General features: G+C 41.7%; 1 protein-coding gene across 1 annotated transcript; it reads left to right on the forward strand.

The window, feature by feature from the left end:
• Positions 1-11,302: 11,302 nt before the first annotated feature.
• On the forward strand, positions 11,303-15,743 carry LOC109876307 (metalloproteinase inhibitor 2-like). Its single transcript, XM_031817835.1, has 5 exons — positions 11,303-11,595; positions 12,796-12,866; positions 13,458-13,560; positions 15,191-15,312; positions 15,469-15,743. Exons 1-5 carry the CDS (start codon positions 11,466-11,468, stop codon positions 15,595-15,597), a joined length of 555 nt encoding a protein of 184 aa, XP_031673695.1. The 5' UTR covers positions 11,303-11,465; the 3' UTR covers positions 15,598-15,743.
• Positions 15,744-19,994: the final 4,251 nt, after the last annotated feature.

Here is a 19,994-nt window from a genome sequence, read left to right on the forward strand (position 1 = left end):
ATGCATTCCACAACTGTCCCAGACTATGTTTGGAATATTTATTTATCGCACAGAATAGGTCAACTTTTGTACTATGGGGGATAGTAGATTGACAAAGGCTCGTGCTTTTGCTGGTCGTTAGGCCTACTCATCTTGTTGGCTGACGAAAAGTAAATGTGGACAGTTGTTCTAATATCTTCAATATCTTCAATATGCACCTCAGAATTGGATAAGGACAGTTGCGTCCCGATGTGTCTGTCTTCGCCTGTATCCTATGAGAAAGACCCGATCATTTGATGGAGAGCCGTGTGAATGAGAGGTGCTTCAGAGCAGGCAGCATTTAGGGAGAAAGGCTGTAAAAACATGTATATTTTAGGGTGCATTATGGCCACACAAAGGGGATGCCTCTGGGAAATGTAAGGCATTATCTATAGCTTCTCAAATTGTGAATGAGAGAGTGACAAAGTGTTTATAGCCTGCGCAACCAAACAAAGCAGATCTCATGCCTTTCAAGCGACTTTTTTCAAATCATCATTAGAGTTGCATCATGCAAGCTTACAATGTATTAAAAATCAAAACATATAGCCCAACGTTTGTAGAACAACTACAGTTCCATTAATACCCCTAAGTATATAGGAGTACCTATTTATTTGTTGACCGCTCAACACAGAATAGCCGCACGTGCGCACTCAAATCGTTTGGAGAAAATATCCTTTCTATTTTATTCAGCATTGTTAAATTTGATTCTTTATACTTTAAATAATGCCACGGAATTCTAAGCAAATCTTGCCTGCTAAATGAACTAGTGCAGCCCACAACCATATGGCATATCCATATCAGGACCTGACATAAGGACAAGTCAGTATGCTATTGTAGCGGCGTTCGTCGTTTGTAGAAAGAGAGTCGGACCGAAATGCAGCTTGGTGGTTACTCATGTCTTTAATGAAGAAAAAAGGCGATACATGAAATAACTATACTAAATACAAAAACAACAAACGGAACGTGAAACCTAAATACAGCCTATCTGGTGAAACTACACAGAGACAGGAACAATCACCCACGAAATACAAAGTGAAACTCAGGCTACCTAAATACGGTTCCCAATCCGCGACAACGAGAATCACCTGACTCTGATCGAGAACCGCCTCAGGCAGCCAAGCCTACACTAGACACACCCCTAATCAACCACAATCCCAATGCCTACAAACCCCAATACGAAACACAACAAAATAAACCCATGTCACACCCTGGCCTGACCAAATATATAACGAAAACACAAAATACTATGATCAAGGCGTGACAGCTATTCTGTTCTTCTGAAATACACTACATTTTCTCAATTTCATGTTTCTTTAGAACTGTCTAAAATATATTATGGATTTAATGTGAAGGTGTAGCCTATATTACATGGATGTATTATGCTTTTTCTAATGTAAATGTTCTTAAGATCTGTGGCTTGCAGGCTATATGTGGAAGCCAGGAGATGCTGAATGTGTTCATGTTAATTAAGTTAAACTGCCCTCCAAACATGGCAACTTTCTCATTATTATTTTATTTTTAAAAGCAGAACATTGTTTGATAGTGATCTGTGTGTATTAGCAGTAGTGGTTGAGGGTTTCCCTGCAAGAGAGAGTAGAAGGGTCCTAGTTGAAAGTAATAAAGACAGTGGTCTATCAGTTGACGTCCAATTTCCTCAGTGTTGACAGTATGTGTTATTAGTGGCTTTCAGATAGCAGTCTAATAATGCAATATTTGAGTAATTTGAAGAATCTAAGGTTTCAATACAAGGCCACATTGATGAATAGTGGGATTGAGCCTTGGGACTGATATTAAATGAAAGGCTGCCATCTGGTGTTTGGGTTAAAGATACACCTGCTTGTGTTAAGAGCTATGGAAACAATGATTAAACACTGAGAGATGTATTTACCTCTGAGTCTACGGATCCCTTGTGGATGTGTGTTTTAATAGATTCACTCCTGTTGATAGAAGTACAAACTAGCCTGTAGATTTGACCTTCATTATGATGCTAGTATTTCCATAAATTAAATTGTGTAATGAAGCATGTGTGTAACTGATTGACTTACTAGAATGAAGGGTTTGAAAGGATAAACTATCTGGTTTTATGTGTTGATTTAGCTTACTTTAATAGAAGTATTGCGATTGAACCTCATTTGATAGTTTAAGCCATAAATGAATGATTACCTTCAAATGTTACAATCATTACCACAGAAGTGGTAAAAGGAGGGAGTGTGAGGGAACATTTTATTGTCTGCAGAGATAGCCTTGAATTGTACACAGCATTTCCTCTCACTCTATCTTGGTTCGTGCAGTTGACTGTGACCTCTTCAGACCAATTGGCAGTACGCCCAGAACATTGCAAACGCAACACAGTACGTCCAGAACCAAAAGGATTATCTCAGTTTCAAGGTCTCAGCTTTGAGAGAAGAAGCCTTGTGAGGTGTCACTCAGTCACATGCAGGAACCACTGTTAATAATGAATAATGTAAATAATTATTGTATGACTGGTTTGTGTAGCATTATATTAGGACTGAAAGGGAACACCCTTGGCAGAGTTTTCATCAAGCTTGGACTGAGTTTGTGAACCTCTCCAGACATCATAATAAAGAGTGATTCATTTCATATTGTCATCAGGTGTCCCTGGTGTTGAATCTCCACCACACCATGCAAATAAACTGATATCTCTAGCTTGAACAGACAGATTTTGATGGAGATGTGTGTATTATGCCAATTAGATTTCCGTGGGGCGTGGTCATCGACAATAACTTTTTAAAAAGGTGTAGACTACAAAAAAATGTGTGCCACAACCGACCCACGTGACCTGTAATTTCCATGAATCTGATTGGTCAAAGAGGTGGCACCACAGGTCCCTGAGTGGTGGGGACATTTTTTTCCTCCTGCTCTAAAGTTACCCCAGAGCTTTTTCTTACTGAAAGCAACAACACTGTAAGGAATTCGAGTAGGCGTAGCCTAAAACTGACATTTCTAGTTCATCCCCATTGTTTAAGTGAAAGACGGACAGTTTAAGACATTTTATGGAAGCCAGGCAAGTTGAGCCTGCTGTGTGGTTGTCCCATTAGGCAGAGGATTTTTAAAACTAAATACAACCAAACTGTAAATAATTCCAGTAGGAGCTTCACAAAATATGTGTAACTTTTAGTCAGGGCGAGCAGAGCGCGAGCCACTTTATCCTGTTACTCCAGCTGAGATACACTATATAGCGGTAACTCACCTAGCCATGCTAGCTTCGCCCTCATGTGGGTGCTAGCAAGCATGCTAAGTAGTGCTACGTATCAACAGCCATTGTCAACCAATCAAGTAGGGGTTGGAAGCTCTGGTGAGGTTTGATTGTTTACACGCAAGCAATATCACCAAATATTTGCTTGATGATCAGCTTTGCCCAACTTTAGTCCCGCCCTGTTCAGCTCCGTCTCCCATGCTTGCATCTCCCAATGGTCCCTGGCCACTCTGCTTCTCACCGCTTTACATTCATTGAAAATTAATGGGAAGCTGTTGTTTCACCATGTGATACTGTCTCAAATCAAATCAAATTTTATTTGTCACATACACATGGTTAGCAGATGTTAATGCGAGTGTAGCGAAATGCTTGTGCTTCTAGTTCCGACAATGCAGTAATAACCAACAAGTAATTTAGCTAACAATTACTACCTTATAGACACAAGTGTAAGGGGATAAAGAATATGTACATAAAGATATATGAGTGAGTGATGGTACAGAGCGGCATAGGCAAGATACAGTAGATGGTATTGAGTGCAGTATATACAGTGCCTTGCGAAAGTATTCGGCCCCCTTGAACTTTGCGACCTTTTGCCACATTTCAGGCTTCAAACATAAAGATATAAAACTGTATTTTTTAGTGAAGAATCAACAACAAGTGGCACACAATCATGAAGTGGAACGACATTTATTGGATATTTCAAACTTTTTTAACAAATCAAAAACTGAAAAATTGGGAGTGCAAAATTATTCAGCCCCTTTACTTTCAGTGCAGCAAACTCTCTCCAGAAGTTCAGTGAGGATCTCTGAATGATCCAATGTTGACCTAAATGACTAATGATGATAAATACAATCCACCTGTGTGTAATCAAGTCTAAATGCACCTGCACTGTGTATAAATGCACCTGCACTGTGATAGTCTCAGAGGTCCGTTAAAAGCGCAGAGAGCATCATGAAGAACAAGGAACACACCAGGCAGGACCGACATACTGTTGTGAAGAAGTTTAAAGCCGGATTTGGATACAAAAAGATTTCCCAAGCTTTAAACATCCCAAGGAGCACTGTGCAAGCGATAATATTGAAATGGAAGGAGTATCAGACCACTGCAAATCTACCAAGACCTGGCCGTCCCTCTAAACTTTCAGCTCATAGAAGGAGAAGACTGATCAGAGATGCAGCCAAGAGGCCCATGATCACTCTGGATGAACTGCAGAGATCTACAGCTGAGGTGGGAGACTCTGTCCATAGGACAACAATCAGTCGTATATTGCACAAATCTGGCCTTTATGGAAGAGTGGCAAGAAGAAAGCCATTTCTTAAAGATATCCATAAAAAGTGTTGTTTAAAGTTTGCCACAAGCCACCTGGGAGACACACCAAACATGTGGAAGAAGGTGCTCTGGTCAGATGAAACCAAAATTGAACTTTTTGGCAACAATGCAAAACGTTATGTTTGGCGTAAAAGCAACACAGCCCATCACCCTGAACACACCATCCCCACTGTCAAACATGGTGGTGGCAGCATCATGGTTTGGGCCTGCTTTTCTTCAGCAGGGACAGGGAAGATGGTTAAAATTGATGGGAAGATGGATGGAGCCAAATACAGGACCATTCTGGAAGAAAACCTGATGGAGTCTGCAAAAGACCTGAGACTGGGACGGAGATTTGTCTTCCAACAAGACAATGATCCAAAACATAAAGCAAAATCTACAATGGAATGGTTCAAAAATAAACATATCCAGGTGTTAGAATGGCCAAGTCAAAGTCCAGACCTGAATCCAATCGAGAATCTGTGGAATGAACTGAAAACTGCTGTTCACAAATGCTCTCCATCCAACCTCACTGAGCTCGAGTTGTTTTGCAAGGAGGAATGGGAAAAAATGTAGGTCTCTCGATGTGCAAAACTGATAGAGACATTTTTGATTTGTTAAAAAAGTTTGAAATATCCAATAAATGTCGTTCCACTTCATGATTGTGTCCCACTTGTTGTTGATCCTTCACAAAAAAATACAGTTTTATATCTTTATGTTTGAAGCCTGAAATGTGGCAAAAGGTTGCAAAGTTCAAGGGGGCCGAATACTTTCGCAAGGCACTGTACATATGAGATGAGTATGTAAACAAAGTGGCATAGTTAAAGTGGCTAGTGATACATGTATTACATAAAGATGCAGTAGATGATATAGAGTACAGTATATACATATGAGATGAATAATGTAGGGTATGTAAACATTATATTAGGTAGCATTGTTTAAAGAGGCTAGTGATATATTTTACATCATTTCCCATCAATTCCCATTATTAAAGTGGCTGGAGTTGAGTCAGTGTGTTGGCAGCAGCCACTCAATGTTAGTGGTGGCTGTTTAACAGTCTGATGGCCTTGAGATATAAACTGTTTTTCAGTCTCTCGGTCCCAGCCTTGATGCACCTGTACTGACCTCGCCTTCTGGATGATAGCGGGGTGAACAGGCAGTGGCTCGGGTGGTTGTTGTCCTTGATGATCTTTATGGCCTTCCTGTGACATCGGGTGGTGTAGGTGTCCTGGAGGGCAGGTAGTTTGCCCCCGGTGATGCGTTGTGCAGACCTCACTACCCTCTGGAGAGCCTTACGGTTGTGGGCGGAGCAGTTGCCGTACCAGGCGGTGATACAGCCCGACAGGATGCTCTCGATTGTGCATCTGTAGAAGTTTGTGAGTGCTTTTGGTGACAAGCCGAATTTCTTAAGCCTCCTGAGGTTGAAGAGGCGCTGTTGCGCCTTCTTCACAATGCTGTCTGTGTGGGTGGACCAATTCAGTTTGTCTGTGATGTGTACGCCGAGGAACTTAAAACTTACTACCCTCTCCACTACTGTTCCATCAATGTGGATAGGGGGGTGTTCCCTCTGCTGTTTCCTGAAGTCCACAATCATCTCCTTAGTTTTGTTGACGTTGAGTGTGAGGTTATTTTCCTGACACCACACTCCGAGGGCCCTCACCTCCTCCCTGTAGGCCGTCTAGTCGTTGTTGGTAATCAAGCCTACCACTGTTGTGTCGTCCGCAAACTTGATGATTGAGTTGGAGGCGTGCGTGGCCACGCAGTCGTGGATGAACAGGGAGTACAAGAGAGGGCTCAGAACGCACCCTTGTGGGGCCCCAGTGTTGAGGATCAACAGGGTGGAAATGTTGTTTCCTACCCTCACCACCTGGGGGCGGCCCGTCAGGAAGTCCAGTACCCAGTTGCACAGGGCGGGGTTGAGACCCAGGGTCTCGAGCTTGATGACGAGCTTGGAGGGCACTATGGTGTTAAATGCCGAGCTGTAGTCGATGAACAGCACTCTCACATAGGTATTCCTCTTGTCCAGTTGGGTTAGGGCAGTGTGCAGTGTGGTTGAGATTGCATCGTCTGTGGACCTATTTGGGCAGTAAGTAAATTGGAGTGGGTCTAGGGTGTCAGGTAGGGTGGAGGTGATATGGTCCTTGGCTAGTCTCTCAAAGCACTTCATGATGACGGAAGTGAGTGCTACGGGGCGGTAGTCGTTTAGCTCAGTTACCTTAGCTTTCTTGGGAACAGGAACAATGGTGGCCCTCTTGAAGCATGTGGGAACAACAGACTGGGATAGGGATTGATTGAATATGTCCGTAAACACACCAGCCAGCTCGTCTGCGCATGCTCTGAGGGCGCGGCTGGGGATGCCGTTTGGGCCTGCAGCCTTGCGAGGGTTGACACGTTTAAATGTTTTCCTCACGTTGTCGGCTGCAGTGAAGGAGAGTCCGCATGTTTTAGTTGCGGGCCGTGTCAGTGGCACTGTATTGTCCTCAAAGCGGGCAAAAAAGTTATTTAGTCTGCCTGGGAGCAAGACATCCTGGTCCGTGACTGGGCTGGTTTTCTTTTTGTAATCCGTGATTCACTGTAGACCCTGCCACATACCTCTTGTGTCTGAGCCGTTGAATTGAGATTCTACTTTGTCTCTATACTGACGCTTAGCTTGTTTGATTGCCTTGCGGAGGGAATAGTTACACTGTTTGTATTCGGTCATGTTTCACCTTGCCCTGATTAAAAGCAGTGATTCGGGCTTTCAGTTTCACGCGAATGCTGCCATCAATCCACGGTTTCTGGTTTGGGAATGTTTTAATCGTTGCTATGGGAACGACATCTTCAATGCACGTTCTAATGAACTCACACACCGAATCAGCATATTCGTCAATGTTGTTGTCTGACGCAATTACGAAACATATCCCAGTCCACGTGATGGAAGCAGTCTTGGAGTGTGGAATCAGATTGGTCGGACCAGCGTTGAACAGACCTCAGCGCGGGAGCTTCTTGTTTTAGTTTCTGTCTGTAGGCAGGGATCAACATATACCCTGTCAGACGTGAGCTGCACGTTGAAATCTTGAAATCACCTTCTGCAAAAGTTTGGAGTATGTGTCTGATGTAGCAGGCCAGAAAAACAGATTTTCTGCTTCCTCCCTGTTGTTTAATTAAGAGACCGAAAAAATCTAATCAAATTTTATTTGCCACATGTGCCGAATACAACAAGTGTAGACTTTACCGTGAAATGCTTACTTACAAGCCATTAACCAACAGTGCAGTTTAAAAATATATATATATTTATCAAGTAGGCTAAAATAAGTAATATTAAAAAGTAACGCAATAAGAATAACAATAACGAGGCTATATACAGGGGGCACCGGTACCGAGTCAGTGTTCAGGGGTACAGGCTAGTTGAGGTCATCTGTACATGTAAGTGGGGGCGAAGTGACAAGTTCTGGCATTTCTGTGTGTTAACAACTATCGGGTTAGTGACCATAATCTTCAGCAACCATAAAATACTGCTGATTTGGCCAATGAGAAAGTGCCTTTCAGAACTTAAAGTCTCTGTGTGTCGGATATGACATAGTGATGAATCAGTAGCAGAATGGTTTTATATGGGCTATGGTGGCCTTTTCTAATCAGGTCACATAGATTTAAACTCCTGGAAAAACTCCTGGCCCTATAGGGAGGATGAAAACCCTGTCATACTGCAGCAACCTTTCTCATATGAATTATATTTTAAAACTGGAATAACAGGGGAGTTTCCCTTACACAGACACAGAGACAACTGTGAATAGACAATACAACTAAGCTTGCTTTATGCAGTGTTGCATCATGTAGGCCCATGGATAGAAATGGCCTGTGTCCAAAATCCTTCAATTCCATCCCTGTGTATTCATACCACTTGACTTATTCCACATTTTGTTGTGTTACAGTTTAAATTCAAAATTGATTACATTTATGTTTTTTCTTCACCCATCTACACAGACTACCCCATAGTGAAAATAGTTTTTTTTTTTTATCATTGCAAATTTATTGAAAATTAAATACAGAAATATCTAATTTACATACGTTTTCACACCCCTGAGTCAATACTTTGTAGAAGCAACTTTGGCCACGATTAAAGCTGTGGGTATCTTTCGTTAAGTCTTTAAGAGCTTTCCACACCTGGATTGTACATCATTTACCTATTATTCTTTTCAAAATTATTCAAGCTCTGTCAAATTTGTTGTTGATCATTGCTAGACCATTTTCAAGTTTTCTAGCAGATTTTCTAGCAGATTTAAGTCAAAGCTGTAACTCAGCCAATCAGGAACATGCACCGACTTCTTGGTAAGAAACTCCAGTGTAGATTTGGCCTTGTGTTTTAGGCTACTGTCCTCCTGAAAGGCGAATTCATCTCCCAGTGTCTGGTGGAAAGCGGACTGGACAAGGTTTATTTTTAGGATTTCTCCTGCTCTTAGCTAAATTTGGTTTATTTTTTATCCCAAAAACTCCTCAGTTCTTAACGATGACAAGCATACCCATAACATGATGCAGACACCACTATGCTTGAAAATTTGTGAAGTGGCACTCAGTAATGTGTTGTATTGGATTTGCCCCTAACATAACACTTTGTATTCAGAACAAAAAGTGAATTGCTTTGCCATGCTTTTAGCAGTATTATTTTAGTCCCTTATTGCAAACGGGATGCATGTTTTGGAATATTTTTATTCTATACAGGGTTCCTTCTTTTCACTCTGTCAATTAGGTTAGTATTGTGGAGTAACTACAATGTTGTAGATCCATCTGCAGTTCTCCTATCACAGCCATTAAACTTTATTACTGTTTAAATGTCCCCACTGGCCTCATGGTGAAATCCCTTAGCGGTTTTCTTCCTCTCCGCCAACTGAGTTAGGAAGGATGCCTGTATCTTTGTAGTGACTGGGTGTATTGATACGCCACCCAATGTATATTTAATAACTACACCATGCTCAAAGGGATATTCAATGTCTGCTTTTTCTCCCATCTACCAATAGGTGCCCTTCTTTGCGATTCATTGGAATTACTCCCTGGTCTTTGTGGTTGAATCTGTGTTTGAAATTCACTTTTCGACTGTGGGAACTTACACATAATTGTATGTGAGGGGTAGAGAGATGAGGTAGTCATTCAAAATTCATGTTAAACACTATTTTTGCACACAAAGTGAGTCCACGCAACTGATTATCTGACTTGTTAAGCACATTTTTACTCTTTAACTCAGGTTTGTTAGCTGCGCCCAGTAATTGTCCACACCTGATCTTAATGAGTGCTTGTTTCCTTTGAAATGGGTGTGTTTGAATAGACTCACATTAACAGCTTCGTATGACTTAGCATGCTAGCTCCATCCTGGTGGGACAGTTTCCATGGATAGAGAACAGAAGACTCCACAACAAAAAATGAATGCCAAAGCAAATTAATTTCCATGTGTCCTGTCTGTACTTAGAGTTGGAAACAGTCAACCCAAACTAAGCTAGCAGTATTATTAAAAGTCTTATGTGAAACATGTTCTCAGAATGTTATTGAATTATCTTCAAATAACCTATCATTTCTGTTAATAGAACATTAATACAACTACCCAGGAAAACTTTCAGGGAACCATAGTAAAACATTCTCAGAACCTCCCTGCAACCTAAAAATAAATGTTCCCGGAACAGATGAAGTTCACACTTCAGTTCTCAGAATGTTTAAAAAACAATATGTTTTACCAGTTAGGAAACTGAGGGCTTTGTTCCCAGAACCAATGGGAAACCAAAAACCTGCATTCCCACAACTTCCAAGGAACCAAATGTGCTTGCTGGGAGGCTTTCAAAAGGCACTTCAAACAAACAGATTCTAATTTTGGTGCGCATAGAATGATGTCATGAGTGCATTCAAATGTATGTTCCGCGGCAATTTTTCTTCACAATATGATGCAGGTAGGCTCATTCTGTTCAAGACAACCCAGGCTATAACGTATGTCATCCTTGTAACTGAGGATATAAAAATAGAGATCATTAACATGAGTTTTCAAACACAGAAATGTGTGTGGTTAGCTTGTATGACATCAAAGTGGAATTTATTATAATCCTTAATGTCGTATCTTTCATAACACATTGACTCATTTAATGCATTTCCCTCACTCAAACAAGAACAGATGTGCAAAGTAGCCCAATTAGCTGGAGGGATGGTGTTATTTTCTTGTCTCTTGTGGTGCTCAAGTTTATAATGGCTGTCAGTCAAAACCGGCTGCCATTTTCATCTCATATATGGGATGACAGGGGCAAGTGAACTGAGCAGTTGGGCAAGTTGAGCCTGCTCTAAAATTTCCCCAGGTGTTTTTAAAATATTTTTTTACTGGAAACAAATCTTTAAGGAATTCCATTAGGTTTAGCATATTTTATATTGAACCTTTATTTAACTACACAAATCAGTTAAGAACAAATGATTATTTACAATGACGGCCTACCCCGTCCAAACCCCGGTCCAATTGTGTGCCACCCTATGGAACTCCCAATCACGGCCAGTTTGTGATACAGCCTGGAATCGAACCAGGGTCTGTAGTGACACCTCTAGCACTGAGATGTACAAAGAGACAACAGTGTAGAATGCCCCCCCAAAACGGATCTTTCAGTTTCATCGTCAATTTATGGCAACTGGGCATGTTGAGCCTGTGGTTGAGCCATTAGTCAGAGGATTCTTTTTAATTGAATGGTTACGGTTCTGGATTAATAGAATGCTCAGCCTATCATAGGCTGGGTTCTGACTGGGGGAGGAGCTCACTGCCTGCAATAAATAGCGGATGATTACGTTGCGGGGAAAATACTTCTAAGAGTTATCCGTTGGTCTGGGAACAGTCCGAAGGGAAATACGTTATTTTGTAATTTACGCCTAAACACCTTTACTCGGCTCCTTTTGTGATATTTGGGTAACCGTAATTCGTTTCCAAATGACGCGGTATGTAAGCAGTTGTTTCATTACTCTGTTCGTGCTGTTCCTGTGGCGGGTCGAAGACATCGCAGATGCTTGCAAATGCTCTCCTCCGCATCCCCAAAAGGCTTTTTGCGATGCAGAAATCGGTAAAGCAATGTTGGCAACATTTTACTTTTCAGCCTTCACATGTTGAGAACTATTAATACGCAGCATGCAAACATTTGATGTATTGTCTGTGGTCGGAGTAGAAATAATTAGGACATTATCATTAAGCCTATTTACATCACACAATTATATATAAAATAGGCGACAGTGAGATGGGCTATCAACCTTGTTCCTGGAGAGCTACGCTCCTGTAAATGTTGAGTCCAAACCTATTTGTTACGAACCTGAGTCAATTTATCAACCAGCCAATTATTAGAATCAGGTGCGCTAGATTAGGGATGGCGCAAAAACCTACAGGACTGCAGCTCTCCAGGAACAGGGTTGAGAGCCCTGCGTTGCTTTAGGAATAAAGTGTCACTACACACTTTATTTGAGATGTGTTTACAAAACATTAAGGACATCTGCTTTTTCCATGACATGGACTGGCCAGGTGTAAACTATGATCCCTTATTGATGTCACTTGTTAAATCCCCTTCAATCAGTGTAGATTAAGGACAGGTTAAAGAAGGCTGTTTAAGCCTAGAGACAATTGAGACATGGCTTGTCTGACATTCGGGGTGACTGGGTAAGACCAAAGATTGAAATGCTGTTAAATGGGGCAATGGTAGTATGTGCCAGGCGCAGCTGTTTGTGTAAAGAACTGCAACGCTGCTGGGTTTTTCACACTGAACAGTTTCCTGTGTATCAAGAATGGTCCACCACTAAAAGGACATTCAGCCGACTTGACACAATTGTGGGACGCATTGGAGTCAACATGGGCCAGCATCACTATGGAATGCTTTTGACGCCTTGTCGAGTTCATGTGCCAATGACTCCTGGTTCTGTTCTATGGACTAGTCTTATAGCAGCAGCTACTGTACTGCATCTTCCTACCTGAACCAATCCTCTACAGAGGGCATGCTTAAACCGGGTGTGTCAAATTAAAAGCAGAAGACCAGAACTAGGAATGTGTGACCAGGAGGGAAATGGACTCTGTCATCTGTTTTGATGTTAACCTAGCCAAAATGTTACACCCAATAACTTATGCACAAACATTCTGAACAGACTGTTGGGTATTGGGTCTGTAAAGCATTCTACACTGTTCTCTCTGCTCCATATCACCCTTACACCATCAGTGTGACTGACTAGTGTACCAGAATAGATTTCAATAATGTTAGTTAAACCATGTCTCCCTCTTCTAGTGATCAGGGCGAAGGTGGTTGGAAAGAAAACGGTGTCTAACGCCATCAAGTATAACATCCAACAGATCAAGGTATGATCAGCCTTTTTATTAAGTGGTTGTTCCTTCCTGCACTGACCCATTGAAGCCCCTTGAACCCCAGTCTAACAGCTGGGCCCAGTTCTCTCTCTTCCCCTTGGCTCCAGCCCTTCAATGTCTACAGATCTGGATAGGTATAAGCAGTGTCGTTGTGGAGCTTCCACCATATGAAATTAGTATACTTCTATAAAAAGCCTCTCCCTAAAGTGTTGACGTTCCTGTTGGTCCAAGTCTGTTGACATCCTCTATATGAACTCAGCTGCCACTTCATTAAAGCTATCACTACATTCTCTAACAGATAGTTAGTTGGCCCTCTGATGTCACAGGTTGCTGCATTTCTATATTTTAATTGATAAAGTAATTTAACTTCAACTCCCACTGTGCCTTACATCATTACTAACCTTTAGTCATGAGCTATCTGTCCTTGAGGCTGGGTGTGGTAACTGGAATAAATGATCGCTTGCACCTTACAGATCTGTGAATATCAAAGGGTGAAGACTGACAGTGCCTGAGAGCTGTAGTCGGTGAGGTTCAAATGATATGTAGATGTTTGACAGATCCTCTGTTCTCCTTGTGATTGGCTAGATGTTCAAATGCCCAGACCAGGTTATCCACGCCGTCTTCACTGCACCATCCCCAGCTGCATGCGGTGTGACTCTGGACCTCAACAAGGAGTATCTCTTCACAGGTGAGGTTCTCACTATGTTACCCACGTTCTGTTGCCGACACTGGTTAACCCTCTGTCCTCAGACTCCAGCACAAATCAGCTTTCCATTTATCTGCATGTCCAGCCCTTAGATTTCGCCTCAAGTGTTTTAGCACTCTTATTTTCAGGACAACCAGGGCTACAAGTAAACCACAAAACAATTTGATGTGGACTTAATGAGTTTCATTGGCAAATGTTAACATGAGGTCTGCCAAAGCTTGATATTACTTGTAACTTTAACTAGGAAAGTCAGTTAAGAACCCATTATTTTTAATGACTGCCCCTTGTTCAAGGGAAGAACGACAGATTTACCTTATCAGCTCGGGGATTCGATCTTGCAACCTTTGTTACTAGTCCAACGCTTTAACCACTAGGCTACTTGCAGCACTCATAAATGTTTATCTTCTCTTTAGAAGAACCCCTTACCTTCTAATGTCTCATACCTTGTGCACATCATATAGAATAACATGTTACATGTTCATGAGTATTAGCTTTTCATTAATCTACTGAACATAAATATCAATGCCACCGCTTCTAAAATTAACCTTGTTACAGTTCATATAAGGAAATCAGTTCATTTAAATATATTTATTAGGCCCTAATCTATGTATTTCACATAACTGGGAATACAGATTTGAAACTGTTGGTCGCAGATACGGTACGGTATAATGGATCAGAACCAGTATCTGGTGTGACCAACATTTGCCTCATGCAGCTCAACACATCACCTCAACACATCACCTATGTGTAATTTAGGCTGTTGCTTGTGGCATGTTCAGCTCGACGTTGCTGGATATTGGCTGAGACTTCGAACCAGTGCATCCCAAATATGCTCAATGCGTGACATGTGTGAGTATGCAGGCCCTTAGAAGAAGTTGGAAATTATCAGCTTCCAGGAATTATGGGGAGATCGTTGCGACATGGGGCCATGCATTATAATGCCTCAACATGAGGTGATAGTGGCGGATGAAGGGCAAATTCCTTTAAAACAGGTGGCTTATGGTAGAGAAATTAACATTAAATTCTCTGGCAACAGGTCTGTGGACTTCCCTGCAGTCAGCATGCCAATTGCATGCTAGCTTAACTTGAGCCATTTGTGGCACTGTGACAACAGCACATTTTAGTGGCCTTTTATTGTCCCCAGCACAAGGTGCACATGTGTAATGATTCTGTTTAATCAGCTTCTTGATATGCCACGCCTGTGAAGTGGATGGATTATCTTGGAAGCGGAAATGCTCACTAACATGGATGTAAACAAATCTGTGCACATCTTGGCAGAAATTTCACAAGAGAGCTTATTTCTCATCTCTTATTTCGGCCGTTGAAACATGGGACCAACACTAAACTCAGCAAAAAAAGAAACGTCCCTTTTTCAGGACCCTGTCTTTCAAAGATAATTCTGAAGTTATTTGGATTTTTACGATCTTTGTAAAGGGTTTACACTGTTTACCATGCTTGTTCAATGAACCGTAAACAATTAATGAACGTGCACCTGTGGAACGGTTGTTAAGACACTAACAGCTTACAGACTGTAGGCAATTAAGGTCACAGTTATGAAACCGTGGGGCACTTTCCCCATGGTACATTGACTGAACATCTCCTCTGTCTGTAGGCAAGCTGGAGACTGGAAGGATGTATATAACACTGTGTGGCTATAATCTGCCCTGGGAGGACTTGAGTGCTGCACAAAAGAAAAGCTTGACTCGCCGCTACCAAAGCGGCTGTGATTGCAAGGTGTGTGTGATGGGGAATTAGTCATATTACTGTACACCAATATTTACACTGCACATTTACTAAAAGGGAGTATATTACTCTGGTCACATTGGCAAAACACATGCGCTAGAGTATTGGTATAATAAACGGTGATATTGGTCTCTCTCTGCTCCACAGATCATCCACTGCACTTCGCTCCCCTGTCCGATCAGCACCACAGATGCATGCCTGTGGATGGACTGGGGGACAAACAATGGCCGAAACCTTGCCTGTATCAAGAGTAATGGTTCTTGTGCTTGGCAGTAGTTCCTAGATATTGGGGACTCCTATACTCTACAGGCCATCCGCTTACTGACTCCAGATGACAAAGCTGTGTGTGTGGTTTTAAATTAACCAACATGTCTTACTGGTCACTTCTTGTAAAATAAACAAAACAAATATAGCATTGTTAATGTGTGCCATTTTTTAAATGGATTTAATTTAACTGGAACCAAAGCTGTTATCAAAACCCCAAATCGTGATCAGTGTTGTCCGAAATGGTTATTTGTAAATGGAACAGTATTCCTGAAGCATCAAGCAGGGCGTCATGTAGAATGTTCAGATATGTTCTATACATGAAGAACAAATTGTCTTCTCTGACATGAAAGGAATCATGTCGGCTCTAATGGCATTTCTATCTGGAACATTCTACATTTGTCTACTGATTGTGGCCCTTTAGTAGTTTGGGTCTAAACCAGGGCTTTAGCTATGTAATGATGACCATTAAACAACTGACTTGTTCTGTAATATTTAGTGGGATGAATAGTTTATTTCAGTCATTTAGCAGACCCTCAGACCAGCGAGCGGTTTGAAAGCCTTCTAAAGAGCAGTAATTGGTCGATGTGGAACAAATAGGACATTACTTCTCATAAGAATGGTAAAGTTTATGTATAAACCACAGAAGTGTACCCACCATGGTATTGGGCATCTGCTGACATTTGAACTAACCTGGTTTAGAAGTCAAACACTGTATACATTCTGGCCAGCTTTATTTGATAAGATGGTATTGCAAGGTATGCTGTGTGTAGGACATGCCGTGTTGGCATATGCAGCTGTAGGTTATAAACCCCCATTCTAGGCTGTTATATTTCTGTAAAGAGTTCAGTTGTCTATCTGGAATGGGTTGTTTTCTGTTCCTATAGACGTTCCGTGCGCCATGCCCGACCTTTGATTTCCGTGAATCTGATTGGTCACAGAGGTGTCACATGTCCCAGAGTGGTGGGCAATTTTGATTTCTCCTGATTGTAACAAAGTTCAGCTTTTCCCCACAAACATGTTTAATTTTCACCAGCTGGGTGCAGTGAAATGTGTTGAGGTCAGTTATATTAGTATGCTTGTCCTTGGAGCATATTGGAGGTAAGTGCCATGTACAAGGGCACACAGACTGCTCAGTTATTCCAACCAGTGACCTTTGGGTTACTGGCCACACTAACCACTAGGCCAGTGTTCCTGGTCCTGGAGGACCCCCAACAGTACAAATTCTAGATGTATCAATGGACAATAAGCTCATTGACGGCTTGATAAGTTGAATCGGGTTTGCTTGTCCAGGATTAAAATGTGTAATGTTTGGGGTACTCGGGAGTTGGAAAACACCACCCGTGGCCCCGCTGCCTCCATCGCCCCATGCTTGCATTGTAGGCTGCCTCGTCGCTGTTTGTAATCTGGCCTACATCTGTCGTGTAGTCAAAGTTGGAGTCTGGTATTATTTTGCTGTAATAGCTACTGTAAATTGGACAGTGCAGTTAGATTAACAATAATTTAAGCTTTCTGCCAATATCAGATATGTCTGTCCTGGGAAATGTTCGTTACTTATAACCTCATGCTAATCACATTAGCTAGCTCAAATGTCCCGCGGGAGGGACAATGATCCCGTAGCGGTTTTAAAAGGCCAACATTTCATGAACTTCACTTTGGAGAAGGTGATATGCTTCGGTTTGCTGCCTTATTACTGGTTTCAAATTGGTCTCGAGCAATCATAAGGCAAAATAAATCTTAAACATTTGTCATTTATATTTACAATTCCCTTATCCATACAACTTTCTCATTTACCTATTGTACACATCTTCCAATCTTTCAGGATTTTTATTTCCCAATATTTTGTGTGTGAAGGACCTCAACACTTTATTTCTGGCTGACAGTCTCCTAACCCTAAATAATATATACAAGATCAGAGTACTGTCTAGTGCCACGTTCACGTGCTAGTCGGAATTAGGAAACTTCTGACTTGATAACTGGTTGAACGCGGCACATGTACACTGCATTCGGGAAGTTTTATGACTTTTCCCACATTTTGTTACGTTACAGCCTTACTCTTATTCCTTCCTCAACCTGCAGATCCTCTCAAGCTCTGTCAGGTTGGACGGGGAGCGTCGCTGCAGAGCTATTTTCAGGTTTCTCCAGAGATGTTAGATCGGGTTCAAGTCCAGGCTATGGCTGGGCCACTCAAGGACATTGAAACTTGTCCCGCTTTGTCTTGGCTGTATGCTTAGGGTCGTTGTCCTGTTGGAAGGTGAACCTTCACTCAAGTCTGAGGTCCTGAGCAGGATTTCATTAAGGATCTTTCTGTACTTTGCTCAGTTCATCTTTCCCTAGATTCCGACTAGTCTCCCATTCCCACTGTACATATGGTGCCAGGATTCCTCCGGATGTCACACTTGGCATTTAGGGAAAAAAATAAATGTTGGTTTCAGGTGCCTTTAGGTAAACTTCCAGTGGGCTATAATCTGCCTTTTACTGAGTGGCCACTCTGCCATAAAGGACTGATTGGAGTGCTGCAGAGATGGTTGTCCTTCTGCACAGAGGAGCTCTGTCAGTGACCATCGGGGTCTTGGTCACCTCCCTGAGCAAGGTCCTTCTCCCCCAATTGTGCAGTTTGGCCAGGCGGTCAGCTCTGAAGAATCTTGGTGGTTCCAGACTTCCAGTGAGGGAGGTTGTGCTCTTGGGGACCATTGAGTCCGCAGACATTTTTTGGGAACCTTTCCCACATCTGTGCCTCAATCCTTTGAGCTCGGACAATTCCAACCTCATGGCTCGTTTAATTGCGCAGGCAACTGTGGGATCTTAGGTGCCTTTCCAAATCAATTTACCAGAGGGTGAATCCAATAAATTTGCAGAACAATGATCCAAGACAGGATGCACCCAAGCTCAATTTTGATCCTCATAGCAGAAGGTCTGAATACCTATATAAATAAGGGATTTTAATTACATTGGCAAATAGAATCTAAACCTTTGCCATTATGGGTGTAGACTGAAGAAACATTTATTTAATCCATTCTAGAATAAGGCTGTAACTTAACATGTGACAGAAGGGGGTCGGAATACTTTCCCGAATGCACTGTACTATCAGTTATGAAGTCGGAAATTTCAGTTTTTGCTAGTGCTGACTAGCACTTGTGAAGAGATACTCCTTGTTGATTTCCAGAAACGCGCGACACGGGCCTCCAGTGAAGATGACGTGGATATCCTGGTTAGGACCTTTGAACATCTAGCCAATTACAAGAAGAGAAAGGATCCGTCAAACATCTACATATATAGTTTGTTCTATATGGCATGTAGGGACAACTTAACCTCACTGGTCTCTTTTACAGAGGAGCCCTGAATTACACATCAAAATACAAGCAGAACAGAAGCAGTCATAAACAAACATTCAGTAATAAGGTCCTCAACACTTTGAATTGCCCTAGATGCAGCAGACAGTTTTACAACAAGGCACAAAAACATAATATATTTACCTAACGGAGTAAAGACCGAAGGAAATTTCCAAAGTTACTCATCCCTTATCCCAGGTGTGGTAACTCATGTCTAAAGGTTAGTAATGCTTTTAGTGAGGTTTCGTAAAGGGATTAATACATTAAAATATTGCAATGCGTCAACCTACGTGGCAAACAGGACCAACTTCCTAGTTGAGAATGTAGCGTTGAGTACTAGACCTGTCGCCCATAATAAAGAGCAGTGCACTATGATAAACTGCTTTAATGAAGGGGCATCTGAATTCATCTAGATGATGTCACCATTGTCTAGGACTGGTAGGAGGGTTGACTGAAACAGGCCTCTTGCTCAGTGCTAAAGGCATGACTCATTTCTATAAATAACCCCTTTTTGTTAATGGTGGAAGCTCCACAATTACACTGCTTATACCTAACTGTGGGCCCTTATATAGACAGGTGTGTGCCTTTCTAAATCATGTCCAATCAATTGGATATACCTCAGGTGGACTCCAATCAAGTTCTGGAAATACCTCAGGGATGATCAATGGAAACAGGATGCACCTGAGCTCAAAGTCTTATAGCAATTGGTCTGAATACTTATGTAAATAAGGTATTTCAGTTTTTTATTTTTTATAAATGTGCAAAAATGTGCAAAAAAATGTTTTTTCTTTGTCATTATGGGGTATTGTGTGTAGATGAGGATTGTTGTTAATTTAATCCATTTTAGGCTGTTCCGTAACAAAATGTGGAAAAAGTCAAGGGGTCTGAATACTTTCTGAATGCACTGTATCTCTTTTCTCAAATGACATAACATTCACATTTTTATTCCTAAGCATTAATTAAGCTCTGCACAAACAGACATCAATGTAGCACACAGATGATCGTATTATCACATTCACATGAGTTATTACAATCTATGATTCTGTATTAATATCAGTGGTGTAGTGGTGAAAAAGG

Source organism: Oncorhynchus kisutch, unplaced genomic scaffold, assembly GCF_002021735.2.
Source record: "Oncorhynchus kisutch isolate 150728-3 unplaced genomic scaffold, Okis_V2 scaffold1163, whole genome shotgun sequence".
Classification (NCBI taxonomy): domain Eukaryota; kingdom Metazoa; phylum Chordata; class Actinopteri; order Salmoniformes; family Salmonidae; genus Oncorhynchus; species Oncorhynchus kisutch.

Coding starts and splice junctions, on each gene's coding strand:
- LOC109876307 (XM_031817835.1), top strand. CDS start 11,466: ATGACGCGGTATGTAAGCAGTTGTTTCATTACTCTGTTCGTGCTGTTC. Junction 11,596..12,795: donor TTTTTGCGATGCAGAAATCG/GTAAAGCAATGT, acceptor TCCCTCTTCTAG/TGATCAGGGCGAAGGTGGTT. Junction 12,867..13,457: donor ATAACATCCAACAGATCAAG/GTATGATCAGCC, acceptor GTGATTGGCTAG/ATGTTCAAATGCCCAGACCA.